Here is a 25,410-nt window from a genome sequence, read left to right on the forward strand (position 1 = left end):
ATATGTATTTATATTTCACTCAAATACATGCAGTACATGTCTTGCAAACGCTGAAAGGCAAAATCATTGTCAAAAATGGAGAAATATTTGCGTCAAACCTTCAGTTCAGTCGCGAAGCTCGACGTGATGCGGCGCTCCATACGTCGCTTCCTATTGGTCGGAGTCACGTATGACGTACGACGCAAATACGGAAGTGGTCCGTCGCCGGGGGAAAAAAATGGCTGCTTACGAGTGTAAACTGTTCGCTCTGTTGTTCATTTTACACACTTTATTTGTATGTATTGCCGCAGACATTCGAGAAACGACAAAGGTCGCTGATACCGAACCCCCAGTCACCAGTAAGGTAGGAACGGACGGACAATCGACCAAACATCAGCCGGTGGAGGAGGGGAAATGGGAAGCGACGGAGCCGACAGGAGCCGCTGCTGCCGGGGCTTCGGGCGGTGGACAGGACGCCCCGTCGCCTCCGCGTGAGAAAGACCAGTTCCATGAAGAACTGGTTATCAGACCGCTGCACTCGGGCGATATTTATGCCAGTTTCCAGTTTCGCACCCAGTGGAACATAGACTTTATGTCGGGGAAACGAGGTGAGTTGCAGTTTATCTCGGAGCACAACATGTGAGTCTGTGTCTATTTATGAATTAATCGGCGACGCTATTATCTTGGACATCTGTTTCTGTAGTACAGACAGGTGTTTTTGTGTAATAAAGCATATCTAACAATAAACATCTCCTCAGATTGAGGTTCCTGAAACAAAATCATATCAAATTTCATCTTTCGCAGTATCCCACTACCGGCTGTTCCCCAAGTCTCTTGGCCAGGTGATCTCCAAGTTCTCTGTGCGAGAGCTGCACATCTCCTTCACCCAGGGCTACTGGAGGACCATGCAGTGGGGACAGCCCTTCCTGCCCTCTCCCCCAGGAGCTGAACTCTGGGTCTGGTTTCAGGACACTGTCACAGAGTGAGTTCAACCTGCTTTTGGGTGCAGAGATTTGAAGACATAATGTATGAAATGTGATGCATCAGGGGTAGGAAATTGAAACTTTTAACCAGCAAAATTGGGGCTGTTCGTCGGATAACTCATTTAATTACACCGCACACATCTAGGTACGTTTTTTTCTTAACCTGCAAATTATATTTAGCTTGTGCTTGGCAATACGATTTAAAAGTGATATCGCAAAATTATTTTATTCAGCGTAAGACTGCAAATGGGCATTTTTTCCCCTCAATTGCCCATCTAATATTCATCTAATTTAGCTACATGCCCTAAATAAGTGAAATCTGATATGTCAAAAAAAAGATCAAAAGGCAGTATTGATAGCAGGATCATTTATAAATCACGTTTCATTAATAATGAAGATGACATAGCTCTAAAGTTCTTATTTTAATGTAAGTTCAGCTTTACTCTATAATATATGGGCACATTTAATTTTCCCCAAACCTAAAATGTGAGTTAGGGTTAAATGTTAAATGCAGAGCATAAACTCTTCATTCAGAATCCTTTGTGCCTTATCGAACATATCAATATGTTTGTTTTTATCTATTTTTTTTTTTCTAGTGTGGACGGTATGTGGAAGGAGCTAACTAATGTTCTATCTGGGATCTTCTGTGCCTCCCTCAACTTCATCGATTCCACCAACACCGTCCAGCCCAGTGCCTCATTCAAACCTCTGGGGATAGGCAACGGTGAGGCCTGTATGGGCTGTTTTTCCCCTCACACTTCCATAAATTCCTGGAGAAGTCATTTCAGTGCGGAAGTCAGAGCATTCAGTTCTGACAGGAGTTTGGAGTTGTATTATTATTATTATTATTATTATTATTATTGTAACTATATATGTTACATGCTGACATTTTATGTTTGTTTTCCCTGCAGTGACAGACCACCGTTTCCTCCGTTATGCCACACTGCCACGTGAGATTGTGTGCACTGAAAATCTGACCCCGTGGAAGAAACTCCTGCCATGTGGTTCCAAGGTGTGTGAGTTGGTTTATACCAGAGCAGCTTACTACACGTTACCACCACCTTCTCACCCCTGTCTTCGATTATTCCTGTTTAACTGTCCGCTATCCGATGAAGCAGAGATAGGAAATTTTTTTTTTTTGTTCAGTATTTTAGACTTCATAAAGCTGTACGGCAAAGAGAAAAAAAAAATCCAGTGGCAACTGAAAAATTATACAATGATTGGATATTAAAATTTATTTTAAAACAAGCAGAAGTAAAATAAACTGCAGTCGCCGGTAAACATAACAGATTACCACTGAGCACATTTATCACAATAATACATTAATGACAATAACAAAGTATAAAGTAGTATAAATAAATAAATAAATATATCTTGATTGTTCTCCCTTTGTGATAAACTGTGTGTGTGTGTGTGTGTGTGTGTGTGTGTGTGTGTGTGTGTGTGTGTGTGTGTGTGTGTGTGTGTGTGTGTGTGTGTGTGTGTGTGTGTGTGTGTGACCTTGCGTCTCACTATTTTAGGCAGGGCTGGCAGTGCTGCTGAAGTCGGAGAAACTGTTCCACAGCAGTTTCCACTCCCAGGCGGTGCACGTCAGGCCTGTGTGCCAGGACCAGCAGTGCAAAGCCACATCCTGGGAACTCCGGCAGACCCTGAATGTGGTCTTTGACCTGCACACCTCTGGCCACGGCAAGCAAGGTGAGCTAGAGTGCCTTGGGTTGTTCGGGCTTCTTCTAACATTGGCACGATTGGCGTTCATTATTCAGGGATTCAGTGTAATTGACCGACTGTAATTGACCATCCAATGATTTTTCTCTCTATAACTTTTGCAGTTTTTGCTTGTATAAACTTGTTTAGTTGTCCTTTGCTTTATTATTATTATTATTATTATTATTATTATTATTATGACTATAACTTTTTATTCTTCTTGTGAAGCTATTTGAATCACGAGAAGAACTCTAATCAACTCTTCTTTCCTCAGAGTGGTCTCTGTTCAAGATGTTCTCCCGGACTCTGACGGAAGCCTGTCCGCTGGCCTCCTCCAGTAAAGTCTATATCGACGTCACAGACAATCCACAGGTTAGAACAGAGTATAAGTTACCATATCTGATTTTTGTCTTAGCCACTAGAGGGAGCACCAGTCTATCATAACATGACGAATATGATGAATACAATTTGCACAAACTCAAGACTAATGGTAGAAGTTGACCAGACGCGTGGGTGCAGCGTACGGGCATGGCGTGGCTTGCCGTAAGTGCACGCTCCTATTAAATCCATGTTAATCCACTGTTGCAGCTCCACTGGCCATGTAAGCCTGGCGACATTTCTCTATTTTTGCCCGAGAGGTCTATTTTTTGTGTTTTTCAACTGCGTGTGGCTAAATGAGCATTTTCCATAGAAACATGAGATAAAGCTACATATAAATGTTTTAGTAAAGAGTGCAATGAATTGAAATGTGTTTTCTATGAGCCAACATCGTACCAGAGACCTAGAGCTGCTGTCACATTTGCTTATTGATCAAGACCTGTTTTAAATACAAAGAACAAACACACTGTCTGTGTGTGTATGACTGTGGGGGGTTTAACTTCATGGATGGGTTGTTATAATGTGCATACATTCTTCTGATTGTAGGGGAGGTTCAGGATAATGTGTGAGCGATAGAGAGAGAAAGAAAGAGAAATAAATAAATTGTGACTTTGTGTGTGTCCTGCAGGGGGAGCAGTTTGAGCTGAGCCCAGCCACACCGCTGCTGAGCCAGGCAGTCGTGCTGGGGGACAGAAGGACCTACTCCCTCTACGACCTGACCCAGCAGGCCACTTTTGGATCCATGCGCTCGCTGAATATGCTGCTGCGCTGGAAATCCACCGACGGTGAGCGTCAAATAACATCACGGGTTTCAAATAAGGGATAGAACACAGGGTCGCTTGAGGTGACACACACTAACAGCCAGCCAGACACTCAGAATAAATGCATTTGGTATAGAAGTCGAATCGACAGAATGTCACAGGGTTTGGCAGAGATTTGTTTAGGAAAAACACAGGACTTATTTATAGAGTTAGAATATAAACATCGATTTTTTTCATTCACCATCAAAAGGAGACAAAGGTCATTATTAAACCTAGAAGGGGTTGACGAGGTGGAGAGGTCAGCGCGGAGGCGTCAGGGTCATTAGCAGGAAAAGGTGTGTGTGTGTGTGTGTGTGTGTGTGTGTGTGTGTGTGTGTGTGTGTGTGTGTGTGTGTGTGTGTGTGTGTGTGTGTGTGTGTGTGTGTGTGACACTAAGTATTAACCCTAAAAAAAAGCCACTGAACACAACCGTCCTGCCCTTCTCCCGCCTTCCCTCCCAGGTGACATGCTGCGTCCTCTCCTGCACGGCGAGCGCTACGTGGCCGGCTACGGCCTGCAGACCGGAGAGATCCACACCCTGATGTACAACAACCACCCCTACCGCGCCTTCCCCGTGCTGCTGCTGGACACGGTGCCGTGGTACCTCCGCCTCTACATCCACACCCTGACTGTCACCAGCAAGGGGAAGGACAACAAGCCTAGTAAGTTGCCTGGAGGGTGGTGTGGGTTGTACAGGGGTGTCATTCTTTAGGGAAGTGACAGATTAGATTTAATTCTACCTGACAATAAAGACTTGTTACAGTGTGGGTAAATAGATAGATAGATAGATAGATAGATAGACACTTTATTGTTACAATCACAATTTCCCAGCAGCTCACATCAAAATAATAGGAAGTAATGACAATACAATAAAAATATGAAAATTCTAATCTAAAAAGGAAAGTGGAAATCTATGGGAAAAGAGTGAAATATACAATATAACTCACACTTATTTGTAAATAATAAAAAATATAGCAGGATGACTGAAAATAAACCTTAACATTTTAAGCAGTATGGACCTGAAGAATGAAAGCAGTAAAAACAGAATGACGAATATAGCCGCACGCAGCAATTCATGGGTTCAAGCCTTTCTGCGCTCAGTGTAAGGAAGCAGCTCAATCGCCCAAAATTAAAGTCGCAAGCGAGCAGCAACAAGTGAGATTTGGGCTTCACAAAGACGAGAAAAGTCAAACTGCACCTTGTTTCATTCTGTTTAATGAAGGAGTGAGACTGATCCCACACTTGTTGTTTCATCTAAAGTAATATCCCCCTGGGATTATTAAAGTATTTCTGATTCTGATTCATCACACCGTATGCAGCGTTTCAAAATTCCTTCCATTTGTGTATGTTCAGGACATCGTGTGGGATGTCTCCTCTGAGTTTAATCGGGATTGCTCAAAGACAGCTTGAGTTATGGCCTATTACTGTGTGAAGATATTTTGATTCATGGCAGCCATGTTTTCAAACACACACGCAGGGACTCAAGCCAAGTCAAATCATTATTATCCATCAGGGGAAATTCTGTTAGCAGTCAGGATGGAAAAAATAGCAGTCAACATACACATTTTACGAAGCGGGAGTCGGATAGCATTATACAGCCCTACCAGCAGTAAATCAGTGCGAAAGCAATGTGAGCGCTGAAGAAAACATCACAGGCTCAGACAGGATCCATCAGAGAACATGGTAAACAGATTATCAGTCTATTTCTGAGCATATTTAACACATTAACAGCCCAGGGGATAAAAGAGTTCCTGAACCTCTTAGTCATGCCCCAGGGCGAGCATGACAAATTCCACCGTTAAACCCACAGTACTTGCAATATCTGCATGTTTGCTCAAATATATCTTTGCTCGTGTACCATTTTGACCACAAGGGGGAGCTGGTGAGCTGTGTTTTCCGCTTGGAAGTGTAAGGTCTTCCTATAGTTCATCTGCCCCATCTGCCTTCATCTTGTACCTAAGTTTGAGATGATCACTCTACACCTTGTTATTTGAAAATTAGAGCCAGGGTTTCAATTTAACAAAAAAATACCCCAATATAAACTGTATCATTTTACCATTTGAGGCGAATCGTTTTGGAATCTGAGAGGCTCTGTCCATCCGCCAGGCTACGTCCACTACCAGCCCTCCAAGGACCGTGTGCGTCCCCACCTGCTGGAGATGCTGATCCAGCTTCCCCCCAACTCCGTCACCGAGGTCACGGTGGAATTTGAGCGGGCGTTGCTCAAGTGGACGGAGTACACGCCCGACCCCAACCACGGCTTCTACGTCGGGTACGTACAGGGCGGCGGCTTCGCAAAAGCTTTTACTTATGTATTTATTTTTCTTCGGGTTCCTCTTTAGGAGTAAAAAATCCTTTCACACACACCCATCATTTTTTTTGCAATTTGTAATGACAAAACAAACCAGTGAGGTTTGTTTATTAAGATAATATTATGAAGAACATGAATATAAAAAATTCATATTTCTTCTGTTTTGCTATTATATTGCCTTAATAGTTCATGTTTTGTGAATATGAAAACATATAACACAAAACAAATGTACAATATTTAATTCAACTTAATAAGATTTATTCAGTCATCAACCTTTTTGGGAACCTACCAATTTTACCTGCCACTGTTGTAGGGGTTGCTTTCAAGAATAGATGCTTAAATTTGAACACTTAGCCATCAAAATGTGCAGAGTTATGTGTAATATTTTTGGGTTTTATGACTGAAACCCTTCCATTTGACTTGCAGGTCGTCTGTTGTCAGCGCTCTCGTGCCGAGCGTTGTCGCCATGGACACGAGCAGCAGCCAGGAAGGGCCACTTTTCAGCAGCTTGTAAGTGCAAAATATCTGTTGTTTGACTGTTGTTCTTTATTTTTAAAGGCATATCGAGGACGATTTATAAATGTACTAAAATTTATATAAATCATATATAAGCATATGTAAATATGTATTTAAATTATAATTCAATATATATTTATTTTTTTATTATTATTATGAATTATTCTTATTTTTATTTTTTTTCAATATCAAAATCTGCCACAGTATATTATTTATGATGAATGTTTTATGACCCCATTGCTACACAACTTGCAACCAGCTGTTCCTCAAAACTTCCTCTACTTCTCGCTATTCTCTGAAATAAATGAATAAAGATGAATGCCGCCAGCAGAGATTCGAGGTGGCTCCTCAAAGAGCTAATGCGGATGAAAACGCTCCCGCTCTTTTGTTAAGAAAAAATCTGAAAATCTACTCACGGGCCCTTTAACGAAACCCTCGCCAAGAAAAACAAAACCCCCTCCATGTTGTCTCTCCCCAGTTTTCCCTGTAAGGAGGAATCCAGCTACTTCATGCGGATCTACACGGAGCCCCTGCTGGTGAACCTGCCCACCCCGGACTTCAGCATGCCTTACAACGTCATCTGCCTGACCTGCACCGTGGTCGCCGTGGGTTACGGCTCCTTCTACAACCTGCTGACCCGTACCTTCCAGGTGGAGGAGCCCAGCCCTGGACTGGCCAAGAGGATAGCCAACGTCATCCGCAGGATGAGGGGAGTGCCGCTCCTCTAAGACCCGAGAATGACAATAACTTTGGTGGAGGGGGGAGTGACATTCAGGGAAAAACTGGTCTAAGCACTGAGATCGATGTTTGTTATTTTTTATCAAATTGTCAACTTGAAAGTTTTGTTTGTTTGTTTGGTTTTTTTTCTTTAAGGGGAAACGTTTCTTAGAAACACTAATGGACTGGTATTGTGTTTTCCTGTTGTCAGGAGGAAATATATGCACATTTTATTTACTGTAAGTACGGATGGTTTTGAATGAGGCTGCTGTTCGTCCACTAGGGAGAGCCAGAGCCGACCGAGGATGAAGGAGCCTCCGAACAGTTTGAATGTTTTAATCTCTGTTTGTCCGTCATCGTCTTCTGTTTCCGTGTTCAGAAGTCACAAGGTCTTTTCCAAAGAGCTGTGATACCTGTGAGGGCATCTAGTCGCTGTGACACTGGGAATGATGGAAAATATTCTATTCCGAAGAGAGCAAAGGTTAATAGAGTTTATTTAAAATGCTATTTAAAATGTTACCTTAAAGAGGGAACTGACCTTGGAATAGGATGAACGTTGTCAATTCCACAGCGGCCTGGACGGATAACGTGTGATCACAGGAGGAAGAAAAAGATTGTTCTGAAGTGTATTATAATATTTATGCAGCCGATATATGGAAAAAGGGGAGATTGGCTTATTGTTTCCATAATATTTAGCAAAACAGCTTATTCCATTTTCTTTAGTTTGATACTCAACATTTTGATCTATCACATCTTCAATTGCCTGAGCAACACGATTGCTTAGCAAAGACTACATTATAAAATTGACCTGAGGATTTTAACATCATATATTTAAGGTGTGCTTGGATTTATTAGAATGCATGCTTCTATGTTGAATGCAGTAGTTTACACTTGCTTTACACTCCAAAATTAATTTCCCTTCCTTTTTTGGATCGCTGGCATTGATTCAGTGTTGTTGAAAGCAGCTGTCTGAATGTAGGTGCTGGGTCCAGCCTCCCATTAAACAGTGCATTTTAAATTATTAAGCAGTGTAAGAATGTGTGAAGCTTTTTTGGGGGGTGGGGGGGACGGTATTTGGTCTTTTTAATAAACTGGAGAAAAGAAACACTGCGAAATAGTGTGTGGAAAGCATCCAAACCTAATCTGTTTATGTGAAAATAAATCCTGCGAAAACTTTTTTTTAATTTAGAGCTGTGGTACATTAGTCTGCTTCCCTCTACGCCCCCTGTCCTGGATAAACAAACATGGCCCCTGTTATGTTCTGTCCAGAGAGCAAACGGTCGTCTCTGTGTGTGTTTGACCAGTCAGCAGTTTATCCCCCTGCACATGTTTGGCACCAAGCGGAATGAAAGTTGGGCAAAAAAAAAAAAGGGGGAAAATGTCAGCATTCTGAGATTTTTTTGAGAATTCTTGAGACATGACTGCAGATTTTGAGTCATGTCTGCCAGAGGTGTTAAATTGAACACCTCTGGCAGACATGACTCAAACTCTTGTGTTTTTAGTGGATACATAAACCTGATGCTCAACTTATTCAAAACAACTGGAAATGTGCCACGCACCTATGATCAAGACGGGAATGTGAGCATAGGTCCTGGACATTTTATTTTGTAATACATCAAAAATTCCTGGCCACACCTTAAGGCAAACTCTGGGTTTCAGCCAACGAGAAGTTTTTGTTCCTGCCATGGAATGAGTTGGATTTCATTATTTGTTTTCGCAATGAAGCTCCAGGCTGAAGTGCCCATAAAAAAAAACCACCTGGAACTCCCAAGGCCAATAAACAAGGTCGTAAATGCACAGGAAAGGAATGTTTTGTTGTCGTTTTTTTTATTAGTCGAATAACAAAGAAGCACAAAATGTCCTCCAAACACCACAAACATCTTCTGTTTAGGTACAGTACGCTATGCATCCACTCAAGTATCAAGGTTCAAATATTTGAGTTAATGTGCAACAACAACAGCTAATATTGATTGGTGCGCTAGACACTTTGGGAATTAACAGGAGAGTAGAAAAAGGTTGATTTTAAAAAGCCTTTATTGGGTAAATCTGCTGACACGCCCTGATGAAGACCGATTTAGTCAGGATAACAATTTTATTTTAATTCATTTATTTTTTTTAACCGGATGCTTTGTTCTCTCCTGTTGATTTCCACAGCGCCCGGAACACCATCACGATCCGTTTGTGGACTTGTCTTCTATTCCCTTAGGTTATTTTCCCCATTCTGAGCACCAACCACTACTTTTTTTTTTTTTTTAACACCGTAAAGCACCTGGTGTTCCACCTCCACACACTATCTGCTCCCCACCAAAGACTTTTAAATGCACTACTATTATACAAACAGTTACATGACATTTTCCAAACTTCTCACTCGTCCAATCAGCAAGGCTCGCTGCAGGCGTGGCCGCACGTCGTCCGGCAGCACTTCTGTTCCCCGGGACACTGGCCATCGTGGTAACAATATTCGGCGCACATGGGTGTCCCCTGGGGAAGGGCGCAGCGGCCACGCTTCACTACGGCAACAGAAAGACACGGGGGGAGGAGGGTCCAAATGAGGGAGACTAATCAAGAGAAATAAGGACAAGTGGGCGTCCGGGCGGGGGGGCGTTCAGTGTGATGTTGCTGGACGGCAGTTTGGGGGGGGTTTCAATCTCACCTGTATACGGGGCGATGCACTCGTGACCGCATCCGTTGTGGCAGCATTTTTCGGCGTGGGGGCAGTCGCTGTCGTCAGAGCAGTACTCACCACACAGGCCTGCACCCCAGGTCCTGCGAGGACAGATGCCTGGCTTGGCTTTTGGGGAAAAGGGGAAGCAGTTTTTGTGTGTGTTTGTGTGTTTGTGTGTACGGTCCAGAAACACTAAGCATTAACCCTAAAAAACAGCCACTGAACACAACCGTCCTGCCCTCCTCCCGCCTTCCCTCCCAGGTGACATGCTGCGTCCTCTCCTGCACGGCGAGCGCTACGTGGCCGGCTACGGCCTGCAGACCGGAGAGATCCACACCCTGATGTACAACAACCACCCCTACCGCGCCTTCCCCGTGCTGCTGCTGGACACGGTGCCGTGGTACCTCCGCCTCTACATCCACACCCTGACTGTCACCAGCAAGGGGAAGGACAACAAGCCTAGTAAGTTGCCTGGAGGGTGGTGTGGGTTGTACAGGGGTGTCATTCTTTAGGGAAGTGACAGATTAGATTTAATTCTACCTGACAATAAAGACTTGTTACAGTGTGGGTAAATAGACAGATAGATAGATTGATGGGTGGATAGATAGATAGATAGATAGATAGATAGATAGATAGATAGATGGGTGGATAGATAGATAGATAGATAGATAGATAGATAGATAGATAGATGGGTGGATAGATAGATAGATAGATAGATAGATAGATACACCTTATTGTTCCAAGGAGTGAAATCACAATTTCCCAGCAGCTCACATCAAAATAATAGGAAGTAATGAGAACAAACAATACAATAAAAATATGAAAATTCAAATCTAAAAAGGAAAGTGGCAATCTATGGGAAATGTGAAATATACAATAAAACTGACAGTTGATCGTAAACAATAAAAAATATAGCAGGATGATTGAAAATAAACCTGAACATTTTCAGCAGTATGGACCTGAAGAATTAAAGCAGTAAAAACAGAATGAGGAATATAAATGTAAAATGATACAGGTCCTGCGAGGACAGACGCCTGGCTTGGCTTTTGGTGAAAAGCAGAAGCAGTGTATTTGTGTGTGTGTGTGTGTGTGTGTGTGTGTGTGTGTGTGTGTGTGTGTGTGTGTGTGTGTGTGTGTGTGTGTGTGTGTGTGTGTGTGTGTGTGAGTGTGTGAAGGCTAACCTGGATAACTTGATTTGGGCAACTAAAAGGCTAAGAGACACTTCAGGGATCACCGAGTGGCTGAATGAACGACAAATTAGTCCTGCGGTTCTGTCTTAAGCCACAGATCAGATCAGCGTTTCCCTAAACGAGGACTCGAGATGAAGTCGCCGAAACTGTTCTTACTGGAAGCCGGGGGAACGCAGACGGCGCCGCAGTCGAAGACGCAACATTTGTCGTCTCCGGGACAGTCCTTGTCACATGTGCAGCCTTTTAGTGACGGGACGACGGTCAACCGACGAGGACAGTGACCCTGTTTGGGAGGAAACGCTGAGAGAGAGGGGGAGAGAGAGGGGGAGTGGGGGGGTGGGAGAGAGAGAGAGAGCGAGAGAGAGGAAGAGGGAAAGAGAGGGGAGGGAGAGGGGGAGTGGGAGAGAGAGGGGAGGGAGAGGGTTAGATATTGGTAATGCAGGTAATGTTACATGTGTAGAAAATAACATAATGATACAGTTATTATTATCATTATTGTTATTATTATTATTATTACTATTAATAATAATAATATTAATAATATTAATAATAATGTTAATAAATGTTATATGTGTAAAAAATAACATAGTGATACAGTTATTATTATTATTATTATTATTATTATAATAATGTTAATAAATGTTATATGTGTAAAAAATAACATAATGATACAGTTATTATTATCATTATTATTACTATTATTAATAATAATAATAATGTTAATAAATGTTAAATGTGTTAAAAATAACAGTAATACATTTATTATTATTATTAATGTTATTATTATTATAATGTTAATAAATGTTATATGTGTAAAAAATATAAAATGATACAGTTATTATTATCATTATTGTTATTATTATTATAACTATTATTATTAATATAATAATAATAATAATGTTAATAAATGTTATATGTGTAAAAAATAACATAGTAATACATTTATTATTATTATTATTATTATTATTATTATTATTATAATGTTAATAAATGTTATATGTGTAAAAAATAACATAATGATACAGTTATTATTATCATTATTGTTATTATTATTATAACTATTATTATTAATAATATGATAATAATAATGTTAATAAATGTTATATGTGTAAAAAATAACATAGTGATACAGTTATTATTATCATTATTGTTATTATTAATAAACTAAAAGGAAGAAGAACAAGAACAAGAAGAACAAGAAGAAGAAGAAGAAGTAAACAAGCCAAATGCATTCAATAAAAGTTCATGACTTATTCAGGGAGGTCATAGTCACCTGTTGCGTTTCCTTTGCTGCTTTCCGCAGCCAGAAGGCTTTTCAGGTTGAAGAGCAGGCACATCCCCAGGACCAGCGCACTGAGCGTGGCGGTGGCCTCCATGCTCCCTGTACTGAGCTCCGATGGCGTCCGCTCCGTGCCCAACATACACACGGGCTGAGCGGCGCGGTGCATGCTGGGTCCTAGAGCCGCCCAGGGTGAACATTCTCTCAAATGTAGTTCTCAGTTCAATTATACGACTATATTATTTATATATAATACTATAATTATTATAATAATAATAATTACGATTAATGTTAAGGGTCCGGCCCGGCGGGCTCAATTGTTATTATTCAGATATTTGTTATTACTAATCTCCTTTGCATTTTATCTGGGCTGAAGGTGTCTGGCCCATGTAAACCGACGGACATGGTTGAGGTCTTGTTAGAACCCGGACGTCTCGCACGTCTCGCGGTTCAAGTTTCGTCGATATCGATCTACATTTATAGCGGAATTACTGAAAAAAACGTTTAAATTTGATGGTTTGAAGTGGCCGAACGTTCGCGCATCGCCCACACGCCAAGGTTCTAAACCATCAGATCGGGTAACGGAGCGAGAGGAGTTTGTGGAGTAGGAGGCTTTGTGACATCATCATCGTCCAGTTCGTTAAAAAGATGTCGGTTGGGGCTCCGGACGCCCATTCGCATCATGCCACATAGTGTGGACTCCGTGTGTGTGTGTGTGTGTGTGTGTGTGTGTGGATCGCCTTACCTGCTTGACGTCAGCGGGGTGCTTCGTTTGATATTTTATCTCTTTTGCCCCTTTCGTAAATGTAAATGCATTCTGTTCCATCCAACCCGTTGTCGTGTCCCTCCTTATTTTGCGGCATTCGGGCCAGTCCTGACATACCGAACAACATACAAACGGTCCGAGTCGAAAACAGTCGAAAACATATTCCGTGTTTGTGTCCTCACACGTGGAGTTTGCTTGCAGCTCCAGAGCAATGGCTTTGAGTTGTTTTATTATAGTCCCAAACGTTTAGAAAGTCCCTGAGGCGCATGCAGTGTTTAATCCATTTGAATGGAACCCTGTTGTTGGGAACGTCCACACGGAGTGATCGCCTTCCACAGACTCTGTTGACCACAGGTAGTCGACAGCAACCTCCTTATATTTAGGATAAGGTCATAACAAGTGCATTAGTGTTGCACGGTACACCAATACTAGTAAGGTATCGCAATACCCTGCTGGTAGAAACGGTACTAATGTGCGAATAGGGATGTTCCTCACGACTAATTTCCCTGACGTTTAAACAAAAGTTTGGACACATATTGTGTCTATTATAAAAATGATTGTGTATGTTATAAGAGACATTTGAAGCCGTTGATCACAGTGTTTAATGTGTGTAATAACCAAATCATATTATTTAAAATGCCACTCCCCCGTCACAGTTCACCGTCTCTCGGGTTTATGGCAGGTTTCTGCACAATTTATAATTTTGTATCGTGACAACACTAACACTAAGTCTGTCAGCTTGTAGTTGTTATTCTGCGTGTAACCAGGACTCGGAAAACCCGCGTCACAGTGTCATTACGTCAGCCGATGCTGCGTTCAAGGGGAACTTGGAAAATTGTAACTTGTTTTAATAATAATGCTGATGTACCGATGAGCGACATCATTACATCAGCGAGCGACATGTTGCAGCGCTGTTGGTGAAATGGATGTTGTTTGAATGCTGTTGTTTGAGTGCTGTTCGTCAGTGCTGTTGGGATAAAGATGACGGAGATACTGGTGTGAGACATAAGTGTGAGGGATGCAGAACGAATATGGAAAAGTAAAGGACCGTTAAAAGTCACGGACAGAGATAGAAGGAAGTGAGCGGCTAGAGGGTCGGAGCGTACTGAGAGAAGTTTCCGCAAGAGATTCCAACTGCATGCGCTTTGCTGATGACGTGCGAATGTGTGTGTGTGACCAACCCCACCCAGGATCCACAGCTAAGCCACCACACAGCAAGATTATTGATAAACACTGAGTTCCACTCACTCCAAGCTACACACATTTAGCATAGACAATAGCGCTAATTATTAACCGACACCCACATATAACCACAACAAGCTCACCCTCCTGAACCCGACTGAACCCAACTGAACCCAACTGAACAAACCGACTGAACAAACCGACTGAACCGCTCACCGACATCTCTGCCAACCTGTGGGCAAAAACGACACCAACGCCATCAGCACTGCATGCACGGAGGAAGCCAACGCCACTGCCAAATGCTAAGTACTTGCACCCAGCGAGTACACCCAGCAGAAACCGTGAGCCAGCAAAGCACATAGCACCCATTGAAACTATTCTGCAGAATCCGAGGCACCCTAGCATACTAGTCACAACATCATTATCAATAATACTCCCAATACTGTGGCTACTTGCTCAACCGATAGAAGACAATGGGGTCCTCAAACCTACGACCCCGCCACCAATCAGGCACACGGCCGAATTGTCATGCATCTGGAACTGCATGATATACCGCACCCATGTCAAAACCCCCCTTAATTCTGAAAACAACACAGTCTGTAAACGCCCGCCAAGTCATTGGACAGCACCGCGCATTCACTTATCCGGATCTAACGTCCGAGGCCAACAGGAGTGTTTTCAGTCCATCCGATCTGGAAAATCCAGAGGGCAGTTCCCGTGCAACTGCTCCGTAGTCAATCAAAGGCCCAGCGACATGCCCATAGTGGAGGGTGGCTACTCCATTCCCGGCGTTCTGCAACAGCAGACCAGGGCGGTCCCCCATCTATTCTGGCTGTGCGGAGGCCCTAAGCTGCGCACTACCTTGCCCGCCAGTTGGCCAGGCCTATGCGCCCGTGTAGCGGCGGCACAGTAAATGTCCATTATCACCGCAGCCGACCTGGAACTGCTTACCAGTGCCCCTGCCTCTCCCAGTCATGTCAGCAGGCGCTCGGTCGGACCTTTTTCTGGCGCCCCCAGTGTCTACGTTGAAGCGATAGGAGTTCCAAAGGGGGGTCCCTGAAGAATACAAGGCCCAGAAGCAAATTTCAAAGGGATTTTGCATCCATGATCTGTCAGCGGTGCACAATAAACAGAAATGTCAGCCATCCCGTCCACATTCAAATTCACCATCGGTGTATATTTCTGTACCTTCTTACCCCGTAGATGTCTGTGGATCTGTTGGATTGATATATTCGCTGTTAATGGTCCCCATTACTTTGCCGGATTAATGAAAAATGCGGAAAATAAAGTGGTCAACAAAAACTCGTGTCCACGTGGGCTCCCGTCCACTGAAATGTGCGACTGAGTGATGCGCTCAAGATCCAGCGATCCGTCGGAAAAATAGAAGCCGTGCAATGGTAATTATTTACAGAAAAACCACAAAGTTTTTTCGTATTTCATGGAAACGTAACTTATTGAAAATGTAATTTAAGGAAAGAAGCCACGACTAAAATTACGTCAATTCGACTACTATCTTAAACTTCCTTAAATACGTAAACCTCCGTAAATACGTCATAATTGACGACCATGAGACAAAACGTCACCTACCTCTCTGAAACTACAGATGTACTTACATACATCCAGTTAAGTTATAACAATGACAAGATTTGGTTGTAAGGTAAAAAATAAACATATTTTTTAAAGAAACATCATGTCGTAACAGTTTCCTACAGCTAACCGTAGCAGATTATGAGATTAGGATGATGATGATGATGATTATTATTATTTCTGTGGGAAAATTATAAAACAAATTGCATTGCAAGTGATTTCTGTCTTAGCTTGTTATTTATCCACCACACAAGATTCAGTATTATGTCACAGTATTATATACATTATCCCATTTATTATAATGAATGAATAATTTATGAATTAATATTATTATAGTTCAGTTATTGGATATAGAATATTTCACATATACTGCATATACTGTAATATCAAATAAATGGTTTCCAAGAATCACCCCAAAGTAGCATGGTATGGGCACAGTAAATACAGTATATATATACGTACAGTATGATTTTGTGCCTGGTTAATATTTTAGGCGATTACTTGTTACAGTAGCACTCCCCAGTGGCTCATATGAAAAGTGTTCAACTTCTGGAGGCTAAAGAAGTAAAAGAAGACCTTTGCCTTCTACTAAAATAAGTGGGTGGTTATTAAAGTACATTTATCCTAACCATTTTCAACCCAAGCAAGTTTAGAATACGATATATTATTTTAATATTTCCCAGTCATAGTAGCAGTAGTCATATTCAGAACCGGGTCGGTCTTCAGCAACAGGAAGCAGTTTGATCTACATGAAACAGATATGTTCATCAGTCAGGTAAGCTGGAAGCAGTTTGATCTACCGCAGAACCCCCTTTATAAAAGACACAAAACATTTTTTTGTTTTTGTGTTGATGTACATATTTATTCGTAGTGACCCGTTGCATTTGTCTGAATTGGTTCTGTTGGTTCCATGGAAAGGAAAAGGTGTTTAGGGCGAGACGTAACATAACAACCATGGATTTCGTCACAATTTATATTTGCATTAACAGTCATGTGGATTTTTGAGGTATTTGAACCAATATCTGACTAGTAGGGAAACATATGCCTCGAATCGGACAAGGCCCCCCTTCCCTGCGTTTTCTGGCGACCGCCGTGGGGTCTCGCACCCCAGGTTGGGAATCATTGGTCTGCAGGAAGCACATAGCTCTGCAGGAAGTCGATAGGCCCACAGGAAGTGAGCCCGAAGGCTGGCAGGTCAAGCCAAGCTGTGGTGCTGTCTATAAGCAAAATGCTGTCCCACCGTGGGGCGGACTTCCTTCCTCTCTTTACATTAAATAATGATTGGGAAGTAAGAAAGTCATATGATATTTTTAAAACATTGATTCTCTCCCAGGATGTAGAAGAATGGTCCTTTGTGAAAACAAAAACAAAAGTGTAACTGTTGCGCAATCTGTGCATCTTTCTTGAAGGAAGCTTGCTTATAAAAACATCTGTAATTTGTCACCTTCCAGAATTACAATCGGGGGAGAAGTTGGAGCGGCATCCGAGATATTCTGCCTCTAAGAGAAATGCATGACCATGAACACAAGAGATTGTCCCGGAGTCTGAGAGAACATGAGGTATAGACATGAGATTTTCATACCTGATATGTCAGCAGCTTTGCATGCTATTGGATTTTAAATGAGAGTGTGGCCCAGGTTTCCTAGCTGTGAGATTGCGATGTCTATCTCATTCTCAGACAGTCACTACACTCTGTTATGAATTATCAGTGGAAAACCCCAATATGTTTGCTGTATATATGATGCATTGGCAATTGGCCCAGTGGGAAAGGGAGCATAAATATTTATTTCTGTTCAGCAAAATGCCACTACACAACACATACATATGCACAAACGTAGGATTTTGCCATTGCAAACATTGTAAATTAGCAGTGATTGGTTCTATCAGCAGATGCAGATACGACCAATTTAGATAAAAAATTTGTTTAAGGAATGACGATAATAATAAAGATGATAATAAAAACACTACTACTACTACTACTACTAATAATAATAATAATATACTGTATTCTTCTTCTTCTTCTTACTGTATAATATAATATATACTAGCACTATCACACATGGCCGCTAGATGGGGGTCTCCCTCTGGGGATTGGGTCCCAGGTTAACCCTCCTTCTACCCATAATGGAAGTACATTTATCATGAACAAAACGTATAAGACACAACCTCCAAAAACGATTTTTTTCCCCCTTACATTCTTCTTTTCCAACAAAGATCGTTTTTTTTTTTCTTTTTCATTATTTTATCCTTATTTTTGAATAAACCTGAATAAACATGAGATTTGAACCAGCTTTCAGATGGATAAACTTGCCTTGCCTTGCCTATGATTGTGATTGACAGGTATCCCTGAAAACCCCGGAACAGAAAAGGAATCCAGAGGGCTATTATGCAGAGTGCAGTGAGGAGTAATTTTACCCCGAGGAACGGAAAGGCCGCGCAATTTACATGTCCGAGAAGCCGCCGTTCTGCACTGCTCATGGCGAGCTCCGGAGACAACAGGATCCTATAGCTTAAGGCTTTTTAGGGGCAGAGATCTCGAGGCAGGCTCTTTGGAGGAGCGATGGCGTGCTTCCTAATTTACCGCCATGTATTACACTGTGCACCGGGCCCTTGTGCTTCCTAATTTGAGGCCATTCTTACGCGTGTGTGCACTGGGCCCTTGTGCTCCATGTGTACACTTACGCACACATGCAAAACACATCGGCACACCCACACCCACAAAGTGTCCAAATACACACTATTTGTATGCACAGTGTTAATTTATTGAGCGTTGAGCTGTGAATTCACATTACCCCGGTACCGCACAATGAATATAATTGAATGTAGAGCAGTAGCCGACATAGTAGTCCTGAGGTCTCTCCAAGTCAACATTTGTACGTAATTTGCATTGTATTTCCTCCTATAGCTCTCTCTCCGTCTCCTGTTCATTTGGGGTTGTGTTCCCCCTCCCCTCTCTACCGTTCTGTCCTTGGGAATTCAGTCAAGGAATAGCAGGATCCTCTTCATCCTCCTGCTCCTCCTCCTCCTCTTCCTCTTCAGCTCGGCCAGTCCGTACTCTGCTGCGTGTCCTTGAGAGGATGGTGGAGATGCTATCAGTTTCACTATCAGCTGCAGTTTTCTCAGCAGTGAATACCTGAATGAGGTGGAGTGGAAGGGGGGTGGAGGTATGAATTGTTGAGCGTGGCCGTAAATATGAAATTTTTATGTTTAGCGCAGATATTCTTGCAGCCCGAGCCGAACAACCCAACCACCCCCTTCGTCCTCCACCACCACCACCACCACCACCAAAAGAAAACAGTAAAAAGTTGGAGCGGCTAAGACAATGAATGTTGGCACTGTGGGAAACGGTTGATTTGAATGGAGATTATTATCCATAATGAGGCAATCAGGGCTCTTTTCAGCCCCAGCGTGTCTTTCTATTTCTTACAAAAAAATAGACTCTGCAGATGTGATAGAGGGTGAACAATAGAAAAATGATATGCTTGCATAGTGGCGTCCTGAAAAGACAAAATACACTTTACAAAGTGATGAAGTAATGACATATCGGCAGGTATTAGTGGTTTGGACTTGGTTCGGAGCTGTTTAGCATTTAGGTTGAATTTATTTTGCATGGAATTTGGCCTTTCCACTGCTTTACTTCTCTAAGAAATTGATTGACGGTAAAAACAATTATATAAATTATGATGCTTTTTTAAGGAAAAAGGGGTGACCTACATCACTGTTTGTAGAAATAAATCAATGCCTATACACTGGATCCTTTGCTATCGCAGACCTTGCAGACCCTCAAGATAAACACATACAATAAAAAATATATAATTAGATATAAATAATGAGGCATTTTCAAATTATATCTTCATTTGAATGTAATTAGAGTGTGCGTGTGTGCATGAATATCAAGCGGTAAAGCGTTTCGAAAAGCCCCCGCATAAATCTCCGTCTCGTGACAAACATGATAAATGACCATAATTCCGCGCTCCTTGCTCATATTGTTCTCGCGCCGACCCCAAAACAAGTCTGGCTATCGCCCCCTGACCCCGAAGCCCCGCCCCCTAATGGGCTTCCATCCTTAATCATGTATTACATTCTGCATTACCCTGCCTTTGACCTTTCTATGCTAAACCCAATTGCCATATTATCCCCACCTTAATGTTCTGGGGCCTAGTTATCTTCCCCGAGACGGAATGGGTTTCTGTGTCCTACTTTCGCCCGCAGGCATCCTCAAAATGACTGCTTGAGACGGTGGAGGGTCATCTCATCTAAATCACCGCCAATGTTGAACTGGGGATATGGGGCCATCCAAAGCATCAGTCTGTGAACGCGACATTATTTCTGCTCCTGGAAAACAGGAAAAGATATGTTGTTTTGAGGTTTCTTTGATTGTACTGATAGAAAAAAAAAAAAGGATATTTGGTGGTGAAGAGGAATGGAGCCCTTTTGAAAGCCCCTCTCCTAATTCCTGACTCCTGGAATAATTTTTTTTTTTACCATGGTCACTCATTAGCCCCGACAATTATGACCATTGTCTTGACCGCCGAGCACGCTTGACTGCTGCTCCCAACAAACACGTCGACTTATCCCGGTTAATACCATGAATAATGATAATCCTTGGCTAATATTTGGAAAGTCCCAGATAATGCCACTAGTGCTAATGATGAAGCATGCTCAGAAATCCCTTCCGTCATCCCATTGTCTCCGGCGGCTGAAGAGCCGGCCCCCCGAGGGCCCTGCGGGAGCCCCGGTAATGTATTCAGCCAGACCTTGGGAGTAAAATGAAAACAAATGTGTTGTAATAAAGGAGAGAAGATGAAGCGATTCTGTGATGATGCTCTCCACCAGCCCTATAAATCAAAATAAAAGTGGAGCAGGTCATATGCGGCTGCGCCCCACCCAACCCCACCCCACCCACCCCCGTCTTCCCCACCACCCATTGCATACAGATATGGGTGTGAGCAAAGATGGAAAAGACGGCGGAACGCTATATGAGAAAGATCCTATCTATTCCTACCACAAAGAAAAATAAAATACATAGTGGCGCCCTTGAAGGAAAAATATGCTCCACATGGAGCTATAACACAAACCATCCCAAAATGATTTCCTCCCCTTCGAATCGGCCAAATCGTGTCCTAATTTCCCATAATCTGCGTTTAACATACGTCTCACCACGTTGGATTTTTTTTTTTTTTTTATTGGTTCCAACTTTCGTGGAGCTCCGTAGCTTCTTATGTCCCCACAACAGGCCCATGTGCGGCGTCCGGCAAACGAGAGCGAGGCTGCAACGCGGCGCAGTACCATCCTCCGCCCACAGGGGCCACTGTGGCCCCGGAGCAGGCTCCCGGCGCTAACGAGCGGAGAAACAGGAAGACGAATGACGTCAGCTCGTTAGGCGTGGAAGGTGGATGGACGGAGGAGCAAGCGGACAGACGGTAGAATAAACAGATAAACAATATATTCCAAACAACAACAAATTGGACACAGCAAAAGCAACAATGGTGGGATCAGGAGTAGTTTAGCATCGGCGTCTGGTCGAGGGATAGAAAAAGCCCTTCAGGCGACTTGGAAGACGGGATTTGAGACAGTCCCTGACGAGGCGCCTGCTTATTACACACATAAAGAACGGCAAACGGAGAGCGCGATAAATAACTGACACCTAATAAGTCGGGGGAGAGCGCACGGGGCTCTTTTTTTTATTTTTTATTTTCAGGCCAGGAGGAGAGAGATGGAAGAGGAGAGAGAGAGAGAGAGAGAGAGAGAGAGAGCCTCCCGAGTTGTTCATTTTCTCCATTCCCTCTTTCTTTTCATGTCCTTCTCATTTTACGAGCCATGAGTCAACACAGCACACGTAAATGATATTTTGACACAGAGTGCCATGAATAATGCATTTGAATTTACTTTTATGCCAGACTTTGACTCCTCTCTGCACCCTCTCCCTTTACCCCCCTTTCTAATGCCTCCCTCCCTCCGTCTCCTCCACCTAACCCTCTCTTTCTCCACCTTCCTCCTCCTCCTCATTGTCTTCTTAGAGTGAGGCTGTGTTTCATCGCTACCTCCACCTCCGCCACCCACACTTTGCTTTTCCCCTGTTCTGCTCCTCTTGTAGCTTTGTAGCACTCCTCCTCCACCTTCGCCAGCCAGGGAGGCAGGAGGACACACCACGGGTGGAGAAGGATCACAAAACGAAGAGAGGTATCTCTCTCTCTCTCTCTCGAGTTGAGGATCTATCAGCGTTCCTGCTTCCTGTTCCCGCTCAGACGCCGTCTCCCTGACACATTTCCATGATCGGGCGGCCGAGAATCGCAGAATCCGGTGGGGGTTGCTGGGTGGGGGTTGCTGGGTGGTGGTGGTTGGATGGGACACAATAAGATACCCTCTCAATAGCTACTGTCATGACAGGGATGAATAGATTGCCGTCTGAGCGCAGTACGGAGACCACCGCATGATTAAACCGCTGTTTAAAGGACCCCATCCCAGTGAATATAGAGAATAAATCTCCCCCAAAAAACATCCAGGCCTGATATGTTTCCTGTGTCCTTTGGGTTTTATTCAGAAGATGTTTAAAAAGAAAAGAAAATAAAAGGATGAGAAGCCTGGGGGAAGCATGTTTTTTAGTAAGTCTGCCATCGGTGTGACCTATGAAACCCATTGATTCAGTGTCTACATTAATTGGCCGTAACTTAATTTGTTGCCAGGGCAACAGCATCAACAAGCACATAACACTGATGTTGGCTCCGGTTCTGTCCGTGCTTTCTGGATTCATTCTCCTGAGTAAGGAGGAAAGAATGAGTGACGCAGAGTTGAGAGGGTGTTTAAAGTAACTAATTACAAATTACAAATAATTACTGTTATTGAGTAAATTTCTATGGTTTGTGCTTTTTTGGGCAGGCTGTGAATCTACCCATACTAAAGTATTATAATGTGATATAACCACTTTAAGAACTTCTGATAACTATAGAGTACTCTATTCAGACCATGTGTAAAAGAAAAATACTTATTGAAACTTTATTTCCTCTCCTTCAAATTGGACCGTTTCATTACCTCAAAATTCACCAGCACAGAGCTGGTAACAATCGTCCATCACCTTGGGGGTCAACTTGCTAATTTATTTTTTTATTAATTTATTCACAAAACATTGTTTCCAATCTCTCTGTTTTAGTTCCGTTTTAGTATCATTTTAGTTTTTTTAGTTCAAAAACATACTCCTGGTCTTATCATCAAAGAGTGTTTTTTGGAACCAGAAGTAGTTTGCTTACATTCTTGGTGTGGTTACTGCGCTTTCTATCTCTGGTTGCTATTCCTTCCTTCTAACCGTCACTTTGCAGTGGTGGAGGTGGTTTCAGCAAATTTTGATGGCCAGAAGGTGTGAACGTGTTGCGAAACTGTCTTGTGTGTGATGGCGTAGGCGCCTTCCGCTCAATAAACCTGCAGAAATTCTCTAAATGTTTTTTACCTTTTGTCTTTTAGAAAAACTGACAGTTGCTTTTGTTTAGATCTTGGGGAGATCCACTCGAAGCAAACTGCTGATTCCTAGTCCATAATCTAGATTTGATACTATAGCTCCTGGACGCCGCTCATAATCTCTCCCCCTGTTCTCCACTTGAGAGTTAATTCTCCCCTCATCCCTCCAGTGTGAAATCCTCATAAGGAAGTGGGGATGATGAATAATCTGCGTCACCCTCGTTGGCGTTGTCCTCAGAGTGGTTCTCCATTCATAATTTAGGGCCCTCCCATTACATCTGATGAAAGCCACTGACCTGAATATACAAAGAGAACAGGCTCCCAGAAGAGCAGCGTTCACACCGCGCAGGCCGCGCCCGCTGCGCAAGCGTCGCCAGGAAACATCAATACCAACGTGGAGATCTCTGGGACGAGCCCATCCGCCAGGGGAAACGGGGGAACTGCCGAACTTTCTGAGCAGATCCATAGCAAATAGATTTGGAGCAGGGGAGGATTTTCGTCAAATGTAGAGTCGACATACTGGTCATGCATTTCGGGGTGGATTGGCTTAAAACAAAATATGCACATTGAGAGAATATCCGGACATAGTTTTGATCATGACATCGCAGATGGGATGTTTTACAGCCCAAATATACTTTCTGAACCTGAAAGCAGAGTGTTTTAATTTCAATCGAAAGGCTTTCACCATGACATGTTAGTTTCCACTGAGGCACCGTGGATGTGTTAGCGTTGTGGGAAGAGGGGAAAGTTGAATTCATGACTTATTCCACCACGGCCGTCCCCCCGTCGTGACCCAGAAAATGCTTTTTCCCAAAGGTATTTCAAAAGTGCAAACACACACAATATGCACTCAAACGTTATTTAAAGTGTGTGTTTGTGTGTGTGTGTGTGTGTGTGTGTGTGTGTGTGTGTGCGCACGCACATGTGTGCTGCAGCAGGTCCTGCAACAATGGAGCAAGCATCACACAGTTAACATTGTGTTTCCTCTGGGCCATACATTTTCCGGAGCTGGAACCTCTTTCAATAAGCACGTCTTTGTTCTATAATTGGGTTCTGGGGAACAATAGAAAACGCTTACCATAACAAGTAATCTGAACATCAGTACATCATCTCTTTCCCACAATGCACTGCCTTGTAATGAAAACACAAGAAGCAAAGATGAAGCCTTGTTTAAATGGTATAGGAGCTATTAATTTAGTTTCATTTGATTTTTTTGGGCTGGGGGTACTGTCTAATTAATATTACATAACTGTTTTTTCCCTACAAAAACAAGTTTGATGCGCTCCCTTTCCTTACATGTGAAACATGACCAGTGTTCACATTAGATACAGTATATAGGCTGTTTAATCACAGACGAACACATTAGTCAGCGTGTTTGCCCGAGGCACAGCCCGTTTTCATACTGCATCATTTGCTGCGATATCCTCCCAAAGCCCTTCAAACTGGTTTTGCTGAGTGCTTTCTTGTTGCACAAAGAAAAATATTATACATTCTCTGAATTTCACAGCACAGCCATTCACATCAAAGTTCCCTAAAACAAGCTGGTCTTAAAGGTGCATTATTTTATATTTATGGACTTTTGGTATTAGTTACCTGTACAAATTCTAATGTGAAACTCTCAGACTGTCCCTGGTCTGTTGCGGCGCCATTTTGAGTGGACCACAGGCGTATCATATACTGTACATCCACGTCATAAAAAAAACCCCAAAAAACATATGATGTACATCAAGTGCGTCAAAACCTTGTGGATTTCCGTTACTGTAGTCCATTTGTGACTATTCATGAATACTATTAATTTCATGAAATTAATTAGATTGATTCAAATCTTAAATGATGTTTGGGTTGTGACTCAATGACAGATCATTATAGACAGATATGGAACCTGAGGCTAGAACAGATGA

The 25,410-nt window shown here is 42.7% G+C and overlaps 2 protein-coding genes across 2 annotated transcripts; one reads left to right on the top strand and one right to left on the bottom strand.

Annotated features, from left to right (window-relative positions):
* Positions 1 to 450: 450 nt before the first annotated feature.
* On the top strand, positions 451 to 9,010 carry pigt (phosphatidylinositol glycan anchor biosynthesis, class T). The gene is made up of 11 exons (XM_080015648.1): positions 451 to 587; positions 784 to 961; positions 1,559 to 1,686; positions 1,874 to 1,974; positions 2,483 to 2,657; positions 2,941 to 3,038; positions 3,673 to 3,829; positions 4,306 to 4,506; positions 5,951 to 6,116; positions 6,582 to 6,665; positions 7,150 to 9,010. The coding sequence occupies exons 1-11, from the start codon at positions 572 to 574 to the stop codon at positions 7,397 to 7,399; spliced, it is 1,554 nt and encodes a 517-aa protein (XP_079871774.1). The 5' UTR covers positions 451 to 571; the 3' UTR covers positions 7,400 to 9,010.
* A 201-nt stretch (positions 9,011 to 9,211) lies between these two features.
* On the bottom strand, positions 9,212 to 12,635 carry wfdc2 (WAP four-disulfide core domain 2). The gene is made up of 4 exons (XM_080015680.1): positions 12,517 to 12,635; positions 11,400 to 11,543; positions 10,042 to 10,179; positions 9,212 to 9,898 (listed from the first exon to the last, which is right to left on the bottom strand). Exons 1-4 carry the CDS (start codon positions 12,617 to 12,619, stop codon positions 9,765 to 9,767), a joined length of 519 nt encoding a protein of 172 aa, XP_079871806.1. The 5' UTR covers positions 12,620 to 12,635; the 3' UTR covers positions 9,212 to 9,764.
* Positions 12,636 to 25,410: the final 12,775 nt, after the last annotated feature.

Source organism: Zeus faber (genome assembly GCF_960531495.2).
Source record: "Zeus faber genome assembly, chromosome: 15".
Lineage (NCBI taxonomy): Eukaryota > Metazoa > Chordata > Actinopteri > Zeiformes > Zeidae > Zeus > Zeus faber.

Excerpts from the sequence above, each read along its gene's own strand:
- pigt (XM_080015648.1), top strand. Across the intron at positions 1,975-2,482 it reads TCCTGCCATGTGGTTCCAAG|GCAGGGCTGGCAGTGCTGCT; the intron begins GTGTGTGAGTTG and ends TCACTATTTTAG. Across the intron at positions 2,658-2,940 it reads CTCTGGCCACGGCAAGCAAG|AGTGGTCTCTGTTCAAGATG; the intron begins GTGAGCTAGAGT and ends TTCTTTCCTCAG.
- wfdc2 (XM_080015680.1), bottom strand. The coding sequence starts at position 12,619 with ATGGAGGCCACCGCCACGCTCAGTGCGCTGGTCCTGGGGATGTGCCTG. Across the intron at positions 10,180-11,399 it reads CTGCGTTCCCCCGGCTTCCA|CCAAGCCAGGCATCTGTCCT; the intron begins GTAAGAACAGTT and ends TTTCCCCAAAAG. Across the intron at positions 9,899-10,041 it reads GTGCATCGCCCCGTATACAG|TGAAGCGTGGCCGCTGCGCC; the intron begins GTGAGATTGAAA and ends CTGTTGCCGTAG.